Below are 18,534 nucleotides of genomic sequence, written 5' to 3'. Positions count from 1 at the left end.
TAAAATATAATTATTTGTATTAACAAATAATCTCTATGTAAAAGAATAATTCTCTCTCAGATTAACAAATTTTTTATCATTGAGTCAAAATATGAATATATACATTCTATGAATGAAGGTATGTCATCTGTGCTAACGATATAGTTGGGGTACTAGTGGAGGATAAGAATGAAGTTATGACTGAGGGGCTTGTACATGTAGACAAAATTATCTAAGAGATTTATGTCAACAATTGTTTGTAAATGCCGTGCCAAATAACATTTTTTTGTATCGTACTGTGATGTACGATACAAAAAAATGTTTCCAATGCCAGCTTGATAGATACAAATACTATACTAAGAAGAGTACTACACTGACTCTTTACACTTTAACATAAAGTAAACAAGTACAATCTATTAATAATTATAACGCGATTAATTTGTCAGAATTTTCTTTCATTTCCATCAGGTTGTGTGTTTAATTTTTTACTTTTTTAGTTAATTGAAAAAAGGAATGTTCAAAGTACACATATACGTAGGATAGCTGCATCCTAAATTATTATCTGTCTCCTTAACTGTCAGGTGCATACGTTTTTTAATGTTATCAGGTATAGAGTGGTCTTCGTTTTAGCTAACTTTTAATGAGCCAACTTGACCATCTGGGTCGGCACAACATTTTGTTTTATAACTTGTAATTTCATTACATACTGTGTGCTTGCACAGTATGTAATGAAATTATAATTTAAATATTTATCTATCATGATAATCTGTTATTACAGTTTATAACTGGCCATAGGCTTCTCCTATGACACGCCACTGAGCATGATCGCCAATTCTTAATTTCCCGTTATTATTCCCTACACTGCGTATATTTTCACTCCGTTGCAACTGATCGACTGAACCTTAACCAGATGTAGCCTGTAAAAAGTCGTTTGCCTCACCTATTTCAGTCGCTAAGCAGTTTTCTTTGTAAGCTGTGTTTTGGTAGTAGAATGCAGATTAGGCAGAGGCATGACATCTTAGTCCTCTGGAATCAACCATGTTAGCTTAAAGATCGGTGTGTCGGTGATTTTAGTCTCTGTTATTTATAGCCTATATTTAGGCAGTCATATTCAGTCATAACAGTATTAGAATCATTCTTTATCTATGTGGTCAATAATTTGAAATGGTATCTATTTTGTACTTGGTAAACATGATCAGATAAAAAGACCTAACTGAAATATCACCTCCTAAAAAGTATGAAACAACAAAATATGTTTATCTGAAATTGTTAGTCGTATGCTATCTTATATATATGTACTTATATGATCAAATTACCTTATTTATATAGAGTTATAACCTTTGCCATAAATGATCACCTACACTTGGGCAGTACAATGCTACTATTGATGATTTTAATAACGAGTTAAATTCTTTGGTTGTAACAAAGTGAAGTCTAATCTTCAATTTCACTTTAAACAAAAAGTATGCAATGACGAATGACTACAGGCGATGGCATCGTTTGCAGCCAAGTGCCACCGTCGGCGTCGGAAGGTTAAGAGCCCGTTATCGGTTCTTATCAGTATTAAGTACCTACGTACCTAGGTGCCGCCCCGTTTGCTCGTTTGACCTGACACCTCAGTTATCAGTTGTTCGTTGCGATAACCGCGCACTGTACCTGCCAGTTTTACCTTTTCAACTTAATGTTTAATTTTGACATGAAAAACTGCGTGGAAAACTCATAATTTTTACCTAAATTGTGTTTTGTTCTCAGTGGTTCTTCATTAGTTTCGATATTTTGGTTTGTTTTCGTAAGTGAATTTGATACTAAATGTCTTTTGTTTCGTTCGTTGCTGAGAGAGAGTTATTAAGTCATCCTTTTACAGTAAATGGGTTGTAATATTCAAATGAAAATCGACTATTTTGTAATATATATGGCCATGTCATATATATGGTGATATTTGAATTACTGATCCTGTTGATATAATATTACATTACAAGTACCTATTTATTTAAAGAGAAATGTCGCCTTCTGTAAATGTTAGATATGTGTAGTGGATATATCGTACTATAAGTAATCCAAACAATGTTGAAAACTACATAATAACGACATTCTTGTTAATATTTATACACAATCTATTATACGCCGTGTATGTAAATTTCACTCTTATGACTATGATAATAAGAATTAACACATGGAACTGTTCGTATTGTTTCATACAACATATCAACGAAATTGTTCGCCTCAGTAGTGCATATCATTGTTAAAATAAAAGCATAAACTTGTATTTTTTGTATGGTTCAGTTTTCATGATCGATCTATACAAAAGTCTTATAATGATTCGACTGTGAGTAATGTGTTATACATACTTGATATTTCAATTTCAGTAATTCAAAAACGTAATATTGGGCTATTAATGTTTTAAATTTAAATTATCTCTTTTGATTTGAAGATATTAAAGAATTATAAAAGGAGAATAACATGGAACCAGTTGATTCAAATAGTGAAACGGCAAAAGTGAAGTGTAGTGATGACGTTGAAGTGAAAAGTGAAGTGTCTGTTAAATTAGAATTGGACGATGGCGATGAAATAGTGAAGCCTGCAATCAACAGGGAGAATCGATTGACGAGTATCATCGACCAACTGATATGCCAGACTAAACTGAAAGGTAAGGTTAAATAAGACATTTACAGCATAATATTTAATCATACTACTAGATACTAGAGTCGGCTTTGATAAAAACTACAATGACTCATTTATTTATCTTCTTTTATTTTATTAAATCCTACCTACCTACAAGTCTCATTTGATAAAACTAGTGGTATCCCTGTGGTCGAAATTGCGTTATAAAATATATGTTTCAATGTTAAGAGGGTTCTATTGTCAAAGACTAAATGTGTATAGATAAGTGTGTGGTAAAATGAGGTACAAAATTTTTGCTTTACATACAAATGTTTTCTGAGAGAAAAATAGTGATAAAAAATTAGGACAAATATAAAAGGTTCTGCACTAGTCAATATTTTTTTTTAGTTTAAAATTATTTAGATAAATATCAGAATTTATAAGATAATTCTAGAATTAGGCTTATACGAATTATTAATTTACTATGATTCCAGATTAAGATGTAATAAATTCTTTTTAATGTATATTTGCCAATGAGGGAATGGAAAGTATAGTTTTATTGAATTAATACTACTCTTGACTTACTAATAATTTATTGTAATATTACAATTATTGATTAGATAAGGAATTAAAAAACGATATTAGAAGAAGAAAACATTTAAATGAATGTCGTGTAATGGGATCAAAAAAACATTTTTGAGTAGGTACTCAAAAATGTTTTTAGAAGAAATAGGTATTTCTTCTAAAACATTAAACATTACTTTTATTGCATACTGTTGTATGTTATAAACAATAGTGAGTCCTATGAAATCATAAACAATGTATAAAACATATACATAATTATAGGTTGCGCTCTCGATTTCATCCACCGATCGAATGGAAAATGTAATGTTGAAGTCTTGATTTGAATGTAGTTAGGAAATCTAGTAACTATTTACACCATATTCTATTAACTATTTAGTAGAATGTCGTAGAGGAACTTGACATATTGGTAAATGTAGAAACTAGTTAGGTAATTCTGACTGAAATTGTTGATATTTGAGAAGACGCATAATAATGCAACAATTCAACTTGTCAAATTCATTTCGATACATGGAATGTCTGAACGCTTCAGAAATCTATTAGCAAGTTCTATCTATTACATCTCAATTAGTAATAAGATTTAAGAATAAAGCATAAAAGTTTCAATTAGCTCAAAGCATACAAACTACCTAATTATAAATAAAGGTGCTAAACGTCAGGCCAAGACAAATGTTCTTAAGCGGCATACAGTTAGATATTTCGACCGTAACCGAGACAAAAGTCGCAACCTTTGATGCTATCTGCATGTAAATAGCTTAGTGGATTTATAAAAGCAATTACATTTGCCCTTAGCACGCGCCACGCGGTCAGGTTGCGCGCAATTAGAAGCTCGAGCTGACTGTCTTAAATGTAACAATACAGGCACAATAGACTTGATGGCAGATAGCATATCGCAAGATCACGTTAACATTACTCTGAATTAGTTTGTTTAGGATGTAACGCTGACTCCGTTGAACTTGCTTCTTGAATCTGATCATTTTAATCAACTTTAAAAAAGTTAGTATTTAATTGGAGAGTATTTGTAATCCGTACTATATCTTTTTTGCAATTACTGAGTTAATTCAGAAGAGTTTGTTTTTTCCCAAATTATACAAGAGCATCGCTATCTATTAAATAGCTAAGAGAATTTAGAAAAAAATATTCTTGCATATCCCATAACTGTATCCATTCATCTGGCTTCAGGATAATATTTTATAATTTGGTCCAAACAATTTGAGCAGTTTCGCAAAGATCACATAACAAATTAAATTAATTACATTAGTACCAGTTATTGAAATAACGTAATGAAGTAATTAGAAGAGACACCCATTGTGTCTGAAGATTCTTATCTTATATTATAGAACTTTCTCTCAAGACATGTAATAATTTATAAAGTTCAGTAGTCCTCCTATAAATACTACTGAATACTAACATAGTTGCAAAGCAACAATTGTCTAACCGTACAAATGAATTTTCATGTAATATCTCTATTATATCCAAAAATAGAATGCAGCAGAAAGTTGCAAGAAGCTCGTTTAATCAATCGACTCAATTAGCGTATCTAAAGCCTGTATTTAGCTAATGAATGGATAAATCCCTGTCGAAAAGCGCCGGCGCACTTCCGACGCGATAGCGTTAATCAGCACAAACATGGAATTTATTCGCCAACGCGTTGAATTACGTTGGATAGTAGTCGGATGCAGCCCATCCTTTTAGTGAAAATAAAATTAAAATCAACTATTAGTTAAAGTCTAATGTATTTATAAGAAGAAACAATTTTAGTAGATGCGAAGGATTTTTTTTCTCGGGTTAAATAGCAGTAAGTCTAATAGAAAAGGCTTCTTCGACAACGCTACTAATAATAAAAAATATTATTCTCAATAACTTAACATTAATTACATCTGGGTCATAGTTTTGATATCTTTCCTATTCCTGGGATGATGGTTTATATTACATTCCCTAATTCTATAGGCAATTACCATAAAACATTGCATTTGTCCATCCAGTGTAGTAATAGATTGCTATATTCTGTGAAAATATGGCGTTGATAGTATAATATTATTTGCATCTTACACTTTTGTTAGATGTTGCGAAAAATAGAACTTTAATTTTGTAACAATTTACAATTTTCATTTTTTTATTTCAGGTATCCGATTACATCATTAAAGTTTCTAATAAATAATGATTTTGAGTCAAAAGTGAGTGCATCTTACTTTTTTTTAAATCTGTATTAATTAAGATTCATTACCGTATTAGTGCAAATGTAACAAATAAAGACACACGTTCATATTTATAACACTAGCTGTCAATAACAATTGCCTGATTTTTAGATTGCTCATCATTGTGATACATTTTACATTTTAATCTATTAAAATTAGTCTAGACGATTAATTGAGTCGTTGAAAGATAATAAATAGACAGATAGATATTTTGTATTTATAATATTAGATGGTTAGGTAAAGGGTTCCTATTTATAGTATATTATTTCAGTTTGAAATTTGATTACGGTCACGAAAATAATCTGGCTAAAACACGATTGACGAAAATACTGTAGATCTTGTATAATTATTTAATTAACTACTCATACTTTTATCTAGTTGTGTTTAAACTTATTTTTCGTTCAAATTCATACTTTATATATTATACTACTAGAATTTAATGTCTATTATTTACCGTTTTCATCAAAGTAATCAATGAATCACAGAACGCAGTATAGTCGGTACCAGATAAGGCTGTTGTTTTTTTTATTAAGAACGTGTTATCAAGCATTGACGCAACACTGATTACAGTTTTCTTTAAAATATGCTGCAGTATATTTGGGTTAGGGACGCATTGTAATAATAGTACCTTATTGTATTGGAGTCCAGTCTTCGTGATATGGTAAACCTCTTTGAAGTAACTATTTTTCGATTTATTTTAATGCTTTTAGCCGTAGATAGCCTTTATGGCTTCGTCAAACAAAAAAGGAGGCGAGTACAGAGTGAACTCTAAATCCATGGCGAGTCTTATGAAGCGGCTGAAAGCTTACTTTTGTCTGTTGTCGTTTAGTCTGAAGACAATGCTGGAAATTCGAACCTTGGCTCAGGCGAACGTAATTTAGATTCCCTTTCAAATGGGATGGGGGATCGATCATCGTTGGGAATTGGATAAATGTATATATTAATGTTTAATACATATGAACTTGTGTTAAATATTATATATTTGTTTAGTAGATATACAAATACAATGTTTTGTTTATGTAAAATTTTACTGTACTAGAATAACAAATAAGCTTTCAGTTTAAATACTTTACTCTACTTGAGTAAATCACAGATATCTCAGATCGGTTAGGGTTATGTTATGTTATAAACTGTTTTAAATTTGACGCGGTCATTATTTATACGTATAATTAGTTAAAACTACTGTTTACCCGTGATCATGGCGGTTGAAACACTGCCGAAATATCGGGAATTCAATAAATATAAAACGTGGTCAGATCCCGTGATTTTTACTATTTATGTTATGTTTTTGTAAATTGAATTTACGGAGGAGATAATTTACATTCACATATTTACATAATCTTTCTGTCTAATCTCATGCCATGATTGTACATTGTTTTTAGAAACAAGATTCAAATTTTAGATTAGTCATGTTCGGTAAAAATGTACTCTTATAAAATACCAAGTCTCTTCATTTTTACGTTGTCCATAAGGAATTTAATTGTCATATAATGGAAGTCGCTTAATGCTCCTCCGTTCACTTATAGCCTATGTATTATTCTGACGTATAAGCTATATTATAGTAAAGTTTCATTAACTTCCATTCAGTAGTGTTTGCGTAAAAGACTGACAAACATCCATCAAAACAGCGTTTATAATATAATATTATAGTAAGTATTATATATATATATGAAAGTTACACATTAAAAAAAAAAGTCTTGTCAAAATGAACAAAAAGTTTAAATACAATTTAATGGTGGATCTGTTATTGTTGAATCTTTGAGCGGTCGCGTGCGCACACGCAGTTAACGTTGCAAGAAAATTTATAATGATCGATATTTGCCTCATTTGAGACTACCAGCAGCTTCGTGGCTTTGCCTGCCGCTTCATTTATTATTTTTGATAGATTATCTAATAAATAGGCAATGTTCTATGTAATAAATGTTAGTTGTTGGTAATTTAAATATAATTAATATTATAAACGCGAAAGTATGTGAGTATGAATAGATGGATAGAATAGAATAGAAATTAAAATAAACTTATTTTAAACACTTTTGAATCGTCATATTTATTTTTTAATCTACCGCTCATTTAGAAAGCTATCTTATCACAAGAAGTATGAGCAAGAAACTAGCGTGTTGCTCTTATAGCTTATAGCCTAACAGAAAAATACACTGGCTATATATTTCATGTGGGGGAAACCGCGGACACAACTAGTGCATATATTAATCATTTTCACATATATTTATTAAATGCGAAATAAGATCGCCGAAGGCTTAGTCTTGTTATAGGAATATAAGATTTTATAGTAAGAAACTGTATTGTGTTTGGAAACAATATTTTTGTTATTTATTAAGTGTTGCATGTAATAGTGTTTCAATAATTTTTTAAATGTATTTATATTTTTTGCGTAGAAAAGTTTTTTTAATTTGTCACTTTTATAACATTAATAGATTAATATATAAATGCAGAAGAACTAATTAAATTAATTGTTTTTAATTACAATCAATCAAAATTTGATACCAATTAGTTACGTAGTTACACGCCTAATTTGCTGATAAATCATTTTATATAATGAAACGAATCAATAGATTTATGTTTACATCTGCACATAGAATAAGTACAGAATGCAATACATGTTTACTTATTTCTAGACAACAATATTGCATAAAAGTAAAAGTGTTATTTTCTTTATTAATATTATAAATGCGAAAGTAACTCTGTCTGTCTGTCTGTCTCGTTTTCACGCCAAAACTAATGAACCGATTTAAATGAAATTTCGTATAGTAATTTCGACCCTGAGAAAGGACATAGGCTACTTTTTAATGCGAATAAGGGTTGTAAGGGGTTGAAAAGGGAGATGAAAGATTGTATGGAACTATCATCATTTTTAGAGCTAGAAGCTTGAAAGTTATTTATAAGCTGTTAAAAATATAAATAAATATTACTTTCAAAGTCTATAAAAAAAATCCTCCTAAGAGGGTAAAATAAAATAAGGGATGAAAATTTGTATGAAAATTCTCTATCGATGAAACTTATTTCATTGGCTTTTTTAGATTATTAAATATTTTCCTTTATTTGGTCAAGTTCACTATTATTAATACGCGGATGAATTCACGAGCACAACTAGTTATTCATATATTGATCAATCAATCATGCAACACTATATTTTTGAAAGAAATAGCGTATCGGCACATTTTTAATAAAACAGCTGTGGACACGGACATGGACCTTTAGTTAGACATAGCGCATACTAATATTAAAAATGCGAAAGTGTGTCTGTTTGTGTCACGACTAAAGAAATGAATGGATTGTTATTAAATTTGACGTGACTGTATTATGTGGACACAGACTGTATTATGTGGACGGAAACAGCATGTCTTTTATATATTAAAAAAAGCAAACGAAGTCGCGCGCTACAGTTAGTACTGTATAAAGTAATAATAACACTATGCTGTGAATCAGTGCAGATCAATTCTGCCCGTAGTTCTAATTATTCGGTTCGTATATCAGACCATATCTGTTTAACTTATTGCGCTATTCACTGGGTGCTCTGAACATTATTACTTATGTTTATGGAATTATGTATGTGTACAACTTTCACACTTTTTCTGGTTATTAATAGGTAGTTTTTAATTATGTGTGTATGTGCCCCAATTATATGTACCGACATCGTGTATAAACAAACTCATGTTAAATGAATTTATACTTAATATTACGTTAGAATAAGTTTCATTATGTATTATTATAATAGTAACTATGAACAAGTTGTTCTAAATAGGATATAACAATGAGTAGTCTAGCGAAATATTCTAATTAATAAATAACTATAACAACTAAATATAAAATAGAGTTACACAGTAACAGTAAGTAACGCAACAAGAGACGATTGCCTATAACTGATGATAATATTCTATCGTAAAAGATATATATGTATGCATTGTCTCAGGTGTAATCATTTTGCTCAAGTTTCAGATAAAATCTCGTGATGTTATCCATTCGCATAAGTATGTTACATACATTCAATTATGGTATGATAGCAATACATAATATTTTGCAATTTCAGTACGTCCATTATTACATTAATATATATAAACAGAAGTAATATATACTGTTTTAAATATGACGCGGTCATTATTTATATGCATAATTAGAAAAATTCACGGGATCTTACCACGTTTTATTTACCCGTTATCATGACAGTTGAAACGCGGTCGAAATATTGAGAACTCAATAAAAAATTATAAAACGTGGTAAGATCCTGTGATTTTTCGACATTATAAGTATATATAATAATATAATCTCTTTAAGCAACGTCTTTACCAAATATGAAGATAATATCATGAAATCGTTGAAATGCGAATTACGAGGTGTTATAAGTCACAGCCGTCACGTGGACGGGAAAGCGTGACCGTTACCGCAAATGCAGCAATTAACCATATCTTCGAGAGTGCCAGCGCAAAATCTTGATAAGCCAGGTGAAATGGTATCACTGGCAGCACACAATGGACAGAGCCGCGCGGTTTGCTTCGTTATCTGCTCACTTTGTTTATTGTCTAGTTTATGGTAGGTTGAGGACGTTTGCAAACAAATTTTAACGTGTTCCGATCGTCCGCGATGTTAAACTCAGAAGTGTATAAATAACCGTTTCAATGGTAACTTCTTTAAAAGGATTTATTACTGAAGTAAACGTTGTACAGTTGCCTAGCTGAGTAGGCAGGCAGACGATTTTTTTTATAAAGTTTTGTGCTTCACCCCTTTTTCCAACTTGATTTTTAAAATATTTTTAAAGGGTATAGCAGTAAAATGACAGGATATGAAGAATGAATGATATCACGGGAAACGATGATAACGTGATCACGTTATCATCATAAACATTTATCATCATAAACATTATATAACTGATTGTCAGGAATTTTACTGCTAATACAGTTGTATTAAGGAAATCTGTAATTTTAAAATAAATGAAAAAAGGATTTTAAAATACAATAGATAATGCTGTAAGTAGTATTAATGAACCAGACACGGGCTAGACATAATGACAGGTAAAGCAAGCGCAAGCATTTAGTAGAAATCTAAACGTATCACAATTAATTAGGTCGTAAAGAAGCTGTTTATTGGTAACAAATTACAAAAGATATATTAAAGATAAAGATGTATTAATGTAATGTAAAATTTAACTAAATACGGAATACAAATTTTGTTTATTGTTCGTTTATTATAAGTAAAATATGTGCTGCAACAGCTTATGTACGAGCGGGTATGTCTCGCATAGACATATGTATGTATTTTTTAATACTTTAGCCTTATTGTCACAGGAAATTCATCCCTACAGGCTGGACTCTAAGTGGTCACGAACTGTGCCGTTTCAGAGAAACTTCTGCCCGTGTACACTTAGACTACAGCATGAGGGAAAAGAGGTATAAAGAAGGACGGCAGCGCACACGTGACAATCCTGATGTTTCAGGCGTCCATAGGTTTCGGTAACCGTTTATCATCAAATGGGCCATATGTTTGTCCATCCAACCGTTGTTATAATAAATAAATTGGCTAAAGTCTAATAACATTTTTTATACTTTCCACCTGTCTCAGACTACTAAATTCTACATATTGAACCTATTCCGTGAGTGTAATTCTTGACATTTCAGCTAACATCATCAACATATATCATACGGTTGGATGGACCCGCTTCTGTGCGGTCGTGTGCATCGATCTTTGCTTTTTACCATTTTATGTTAATATGCTGTTATTAATAGTTAGATTAAGTTCTAGTTGAGCAAAGTGATGGCACGTGACCAATTTAGTTAATGATTTCTAAAGAGATCCGTAGAATTAAGTTGCTTGAAATACTGGAATAATAATAGGGTCTCGGGGATTTCTATGTATATTATGTATGTATTTACTAAAAATGTATTTAATTTTTTTAAAGGATGATAATGGAATTATGTATTATCCTGCGCTAACGGTATACGCTGGCGGACTGGCTAAAATATGCTGTTGAAAATTTATGTAGCTTCACTATTATTATTTGGTCTAATTTTAACGGACTGTTTTCTCTTTATTTTTATAGTTAATCGACTGTTGTTACTTTTCAGTAATTAACCGTTGTCTTTAAGTTATTAACTTCCTTTATTGAATTTATTTGTCTAGTTGTAAAAAATGGAATAATGATTTTTTTTATCAGTAATAAAATACTTTTGCTATCAAATAGGAACAAACGTCTGTTAATGTATCATAATGCTTTGTACGTATCTTTAGATGTCATTATCTGATTGATCTTTAGATAAGTTTTACAATGATTCAGGAAATGATGTAATAATTAGTTCCTGCTTAAAAGTGCTATTGCAATTAAATATTGTTGTATTATTTTTACATTTTAATATTTATTTATAGTGGTTTCAAATGGACAAATGCGCCGCACTCGCTCTCGATATGACAGATGAAGTCGAAACAATTTGTTGCGAAATAGGTGTACATTTTTTTCGTAACATTTTAATACTATTTATTGTAACTGGCACTTACAGTTTCATCCGACGAAAAAGACAAAAAAAAGACATCAGAAGTCCAAACCTGTGGACGGACTTTTAGAATGGCTAAATCTCTCCTGACGGATACGACCTCTAGGGCTTCCCGTACATAGTTATAAAAATGTAATATTAAAATTGAACATCGGTTTTAAAAATAATTAATTTTTAATATATACCGATCGTTATTACATATATACATAATTTATAATAGAATTGAAATTTTCTCATAATATATAAAATAATACTACAGTTTTTTTTTATTAGGTTAGAAGACTCTCTAAAAACATTTTAACGACAGTAGTACATCAATCTGAAACGTCATAACTGTCATCGGTGGACGATGATCGGTGGTAGTTGGCTACATTATACATCACTATTACAAAGTGAGCCAAACCGCTCATGTACGGGACACAATGCCACTGTCATCGATATATTACAGCGGCTACCGGTCGAGTACGGGGCTAATATTTTATCTGGGCGGTCTTCATTGCGGCGATCGAGACTTGTTGCTTTACGGACCAGTGTTGTTGTCGCTTCTTATTGATAGTTTCTGTCGATTACGGTAAACATAAATAAAATGAATTATTAATTGATCATAAGTAAATATCACTTAAGTTATTATAATTCAGATGTCTGCGGATTATATTTATATAATATATAAAATTATCAATCATAGTAGGTAAAAAATGCGTCTTTGAATATTAAGAAAACTATATATTAATTTTACAATACTATACTAGGTACTTACGTAAAAATTGATGTACTGAATATTGTCAGATTTTTTTATTTGAATATTTAATATTCAATGGAGAATCGTTGAAAATTTTGATTAAAATCATACTTTTTAGCGACGGTTCATACTTTTGTCATTATTAAGTTAAGTTAATTGTACAAATTAAATATGATTTTATCATATTTCGGTTTAATAAAAAAACAACTTTCGACAAAATTAATCAATAGAGCTCCCATATAACTATTACATTTTTAATTCTTAGCTATATATGTATATGGAACCACACTTCCTAGAAATGATAATCATTCCTAAATTATAACTTTTCTTTAGTTATTTAGTGGGTTGTAGTTTTTAATAAATGATAATGTTATAATGCACCCACCTGCTCTAACAGTATATGCTTGCAGGGAGCATCAGTTAAAGATGTTAGGATGAGGATAATTTCAGGTCGTTAGCTCTTTGTAGTGGATTCACTAAGCATTACCACTGTTTTTCATATCCTAAGGACAGTGTTACATATGCATGTGGATGGTTACGCCGACCCCAAATAAATGGGATAAGGAAGAAGCAGATGATGTTGACTGTTTTTTGGGCGAACTGCGTGGAGGTCGACCTGATAGTAAATAGATTGCTAGCAATTAGACCATTACTGACAATCTCATCTACTACTATCATAATATTTGGTACTACTGTAATAGTATGTTTTAATCGATATTTTTTTATCGACCGAGATCCAGCCTTATGGTCGAGTGAAAAGGCGTGCGCGGGTTGCTCTCATTAATCTTTCATTTCTACGTTATATTATTAGAGGAACGGGTTTGCACGGATGCTGAGAGGGGCGGTGGGAGACGGAAGGGGGCGTGAACCCGAGTGAACCTTCGGTGGCACCTGCCGACCAGTCTACCCGGCTTCTATACTTTGGTACACTTCTATTATAACGTTGAGGTCATAAAATGTGACTTTTTAATGGTCCCCATATTTCTATATCACCATAGTGAGATAAACTTTAAATTAAATTGACATGTATACTTATTTACGACTGTTTGTTTGATATTTATTCGAATGTGTGATTTATATATTTAAGGATTCCTTATGATAGGTGTCTAATATATGTGAAAGGTTTTAAAAAATAATATGGAATCGTTGAAATATTTTAAGTTTCACACGATTTCTCATTTCAACAGTAAATATTTTATGTGTGAACGCTACATAAAATATTTACTACTACTTTTCTTATTTCCAAAACAGACTTCTGTAATTTCTTTTGTCGACTGAGTTTACTGGTCTGCTCTATACGACCCATATGACTTTTGCAAATTGTAGTAGATTTATTTTTTATAGATCTGCAAAAGAAATTTCTAATAATGTTGAGGATATATTTATGAATATTATTTTTTTACATAAATGTCCAGTTCTCCATAATGGGCCGGGCAGGAAGAGAATTGCCTTAAGTATAACAGCCATAGCTCCCTTTAAATCACTGGGCAATCTCAGAAGTTGATTTACTTCATTGTGAACAATTTTCAAGTAACCGGAATGGAGCAGAATTGTGGCCAATGGTCATTATATTCAAGTACTATTTTATATAAAGGATGACCATGTTTTGTGCAATCATATAGGAATCTTATTAAAACAATATTTATGAATCTTTGTATTGAACAATTATTCTGCTGAACGGTTTGCATATTTGGTTTATTATTTGAGTTAGACTTTGTATTATATTTTTTCTTCGTTTGACTTTGTCTTCATAGATAGTCTCACATAACCTGCAAGGAATAAAAATTTGACCAAGATAGACTTTATTAGACAGGATTGTTTATTATTTATTTCTATTCTTTGTGGTTAGTTGGCACACGATGCATAAATTGTAATAATTAAAATCAAGACGTAAAATTTCCAATTTGTGGCAATATTTTACCACCCGGGTTGTACTGACGACAGTATTTTGTTATGTAAATTTGCACCGGTGGTTTCTTTATGTCCACTCATAAATTATGGCGACCCTACAATATCGCAAATGCTGAGCCTCCTCCAATTACAGGGTGTGAAGGGTCTGTGGATGATAATAATTGAATATATGGTTTATGACTGCAGCTTCGACCATTTCTGAACGTATAACCAATAAGGAGTTGCCTATTTCGTTTTATGACACCTACTGCCTGTTTGTTAAGAGGATATGTTATTTAGTTAGGCATTGATTTTTATTTTTACAAGCGTTCTGTTATTTCGCACATACGTACTTCTGTATTACTTAAGCACTTGCTGTTATCCTATTTATACATTATTATATTTAACTAAGCAGGATATTTTATAAGAAATTTGTAATAAAATAATGTAGTTATTAATTTATGTCTGTCTGATTGCTCTCGATATTCATTCGTTCTAATTTGAAACAAATATTAAAAATAATAATAATAGTAATCTTTGTTTGTCTCAAACAAAAACCTTTCACACAATACAACTGTTGCCCATACAATATAATTTAAAACTAATGAACGAGACAAAACTGTCTATAACTCAGAGAGCAGTGAGTCCACCCTCTCTGCTATTCTGTTATAGCCTTTATCAGTAAAATAATACAATTTGAGATCGACGACGACGATAGCATATTAAGTTAAGTTCTAAACTACAACTAACAAAGTAAACATAAAAATTGACAATAACAAGATTACAAACTAATAAGATTGGACAATAACAAACTTAAATGTATATAATCTAAACATTATTCAGGATTAATTACAACATTAAATAAAAACTAAGAATTATTCAGGATTATTTTATCATATATACCATCAGACGCAGACTCGCGCGTACACACACATATCGACACAACTTAGTAGATTACAATACTACGAAACGAGGGATTGTTCTTGCAGCAACCATTTGTTACATTTGCGCCTAAATATTGATAAGGATAAAATTAGTGATGAACGAACTGGCGGCTGAATCTGAATCAGTGATGAACGAATAGGCTGGCAGTAATCATCAGCCAGATCATAGACATAGAAAGTTTAAAGTCGTATAATTGGTATAGTGATTTTATCCGCAAAGTTCGCGGACGGAATAGAACGTTTGACTGGGACGAGAGTAGCTATTTTATAATAGTAGGATGTTCTTTTTCATCACAAATGTTGATTATAAGATATTTATCATGACGATTAATGTTGACAATTAAAGCGTTCTTGTCGCCAAAGTTGGTTAACAAAGAAATATAATTTTAATTTGTTTTTTTTCGGTCCTTATACAAAATCAATAATCGCCACTCCATTCAATTTTGTATATGAAAAAAAAAAATTAACACAGCACCATCTAGTCCTTAGTGAATCAGATCTTGTGTTTTTTTAATGGATGATAATGGAATGATGCATTCTCCTGCGTTCGCTGTTTATGTTACCAGGGCACCTCCACTGGAGGATAATAAAATTAAGTCAGGTTTGTTGGCTTGTCTGGGCAAATGGAAATGTACCACAATATTTTTCAGGGAGTTTACCCTGGAAATCACCGCGTGGAGGTCAACCTGACATGGTACATTGCTAACGATAGAGTTAACAACACATTACTAACAATCCCCTTCTCGCATATCTAACAGCCGATAGAAATATTTTTCTTTCTGTCTCTATCCAACAATCAGTTGAAGACTATGAACAGATATGGTAAAAGTTACGTCGCGGGTAGTTTGATTCTCAGCAAAATCATTGTCTCTATATATGGTCCTGATTAGTCATTGAGTTCCAGTAACCAAATAATAGAAATACTTAGATAGTTTTTTTTGTAAACGCGTACCTAAAATGCTCTATGGATTCAAACACCCAGATCAATAAAAATAATTATACTCATGAATACAAATGTTTGCACCGTGCGAATCCGCGATCATTGGAAGTGAGACTGTGTACTAAACCGCTAGACCGCCGAGCCCGTCGAAAAATATACAATACTATGCTACCACACCGCTTTTTATATAAAAAAAAGAACAGTTATGACGTAGTTAGCGTTTTGTGAAAATTATTAGTGCAAAAGACGAGCGTTCCAGTTATAGACAATAAAAAATAACACTATGTATCGTAAAATTGGTAGAGCGAGACAGCACGAGCTGAGATCGTGTTGGAAAAAATCAATTTCTCGAAGAATCGTGACCTCTTCGTTGGTTTAGTGCAAAAATATCGTTTTATTGTATAGTACATAATCGTTATTAGTGAACCGTAAATATTACGTGAAATAAAGCCTGTTATTGAGTTTCTAAAGTAGATTTTGTAAAAAGTCTGCGTTGGCATCTCTGTCTACTTATGTCAGCTGATACACAGCAATGTGGTTCGAAACAGGAAGAAAAAGTAATTAAAAGTAGTACTAGTATAGTAAAAGCAGTGAAATTGCAGGATAAGAGGCGAAAGTGATATCTGCCACTCTTATCAAGTGGGCAACATGTTTATATGCTAATTATATAAAAAGAAAATGAATTAACCATAAAAGTACGTGAAATATTAAAATCTAAGCGTAATAATTAATCATATGTAGTTTTAATTTTAATATAGTATAAAATATAAAAACAATTTGAATATACAGTAATAAAAATTTCATTGATGCTGTTCATTCATGTTTAGGACCATTTGGGTATATGGTGTATGTTTATCCCGTTTTAGATTTAGGTTAGTTAGGATAATGGTGTTGTGATTGAATAAGTTATTTTAATTTTTTTACAATATATAAACTTTTTCATTAGCTACTGATGCTGGCGCTTAGTTTATATTTCTAATAATGACTTCCGGTGGTGGAAACATCAAATTCAATGGAAAGTGTAATTTCAAACTCATAGGGTTTTAAATATTTAAGTATATTTTGGAGATATGAACTATTATATTTAGAATGTAACTGTTTAATATGTATAAATTAATTTGCTACTTGACTATTGTCTTAGAATGTAAATAGTAATTTGATTTTTCAAACATACATAGCTATGCTCACTCCAATCAAACTAGCGTTTAATTAATTGAAAACTTATTAAAAAGATTCATTTGAGTAATCCTATACTGGTATCTGGAAATAGAAATGCAAAAAAGACAAAACCTATTTAATAACATATTATTATTGAGAATGCTATGTTTACAAGAAATGTTGTTTATAATTTAAAACATTAATGCTAAAGTCATAATTTTAAACAGTCACAATAATGGAACCTTAAAAAGCGTTGATTTATTACTGTCTAAACTCATGTTAATAACCTACTAATTAAAAAAAATACGCACTTTTTACACACCATGACTATAATAGCCTGAATAAAATTACAAAACGCGTGTACCATAAAGCGCGCCGTTATAAATATTAATTGCGTTTCCGTATGAAAAAGAGCAAGAAGTTCATCTGCCCCCTCTTGGGGTATGGTAAAAAGTGTAGTCAGTCATCAGTCAGCGAGTCAGCAATGGTTGGAGTCCAGTGTTGCCATATTAGTGGTTTTACCAGTGATCTGGTGAATTTATACATATAATAAATTGTTTTAGTTAAACATACTTTTCTGGACATGTTAGTCTATGGAAATTAGATTTTAGAATAGGTAACTACATTATGTTGTATATTCAATCTAAATAGATGTTTATCAAAATGTGTTTGTGATTAGGATTTCGGATACCTCCATTTCACGGAGGGAAGAAGATTATTAGTAATGTGGCCTAATAAACCCATTGCCGGCAATGTACCATGTTAATTTGACCTCCACGTGGTTCCCCTGGAAACAAATAACAATCCTGATAAATTTGAACTGATCTGACCTCATGCTTATCTTATTATCCTCCACTGGGACTAACCGCCAGCAAATACCTAGAGCAAGCTACTGTATTATCATCCATTAAAAATATACCCATCAAAATATAGGCGTGCCAATTGTTGCGCTCACAATGACATTGAGTGTAGACAATACCTTTGGCTATCCCATACTATATTATAC

General features: G+C 31.3%; 1 protein-coding gene across 1 annotated transcript in view; it reads left to right on the top strand.

The window, feature by feature from the left end:
• Nucleotides 1–2,416: 2,416 nt before the first annotated feature.
• Nucleotides 2,417–18,534, top strand: part of LOC131846761 (uncharacterized) — a 268,899-nt gene continuing 252,781 nt past the window's right edge. Inside the window, exon 1 of the mRNA XM_059196152.1 lies at nt 2,417–2,626. Coding sequence (XP_059052135.1) covers nt 2,440–2,626 — 187 coding nt within the window. The 5' untranslated portion in view covers nt 2,417–2,439. The remainder of the gene's footprint in view (nt 2,627–18,534) is intronic.

Source organism: Achroia grisella, unplaced genomic scaffold, assembly GCF_030625045.1.
Source record: "Achroia grisella isolate CSIRO2021 unplaced genomic scaffold, CSIRO_AGI_Agris_v1 utg512, whole genome shotgun sequence".
NCBI classification, from domain to species: domain Eukaryota; kingdom Metazoa; phylum Arthropoda; class Insecta; order Lepidoptera; family Pyralidae; genus Achroia; species Achroia grisella.
This window is presented reverse-complemented; position numbering and strand designations above follow the sequence as displayed.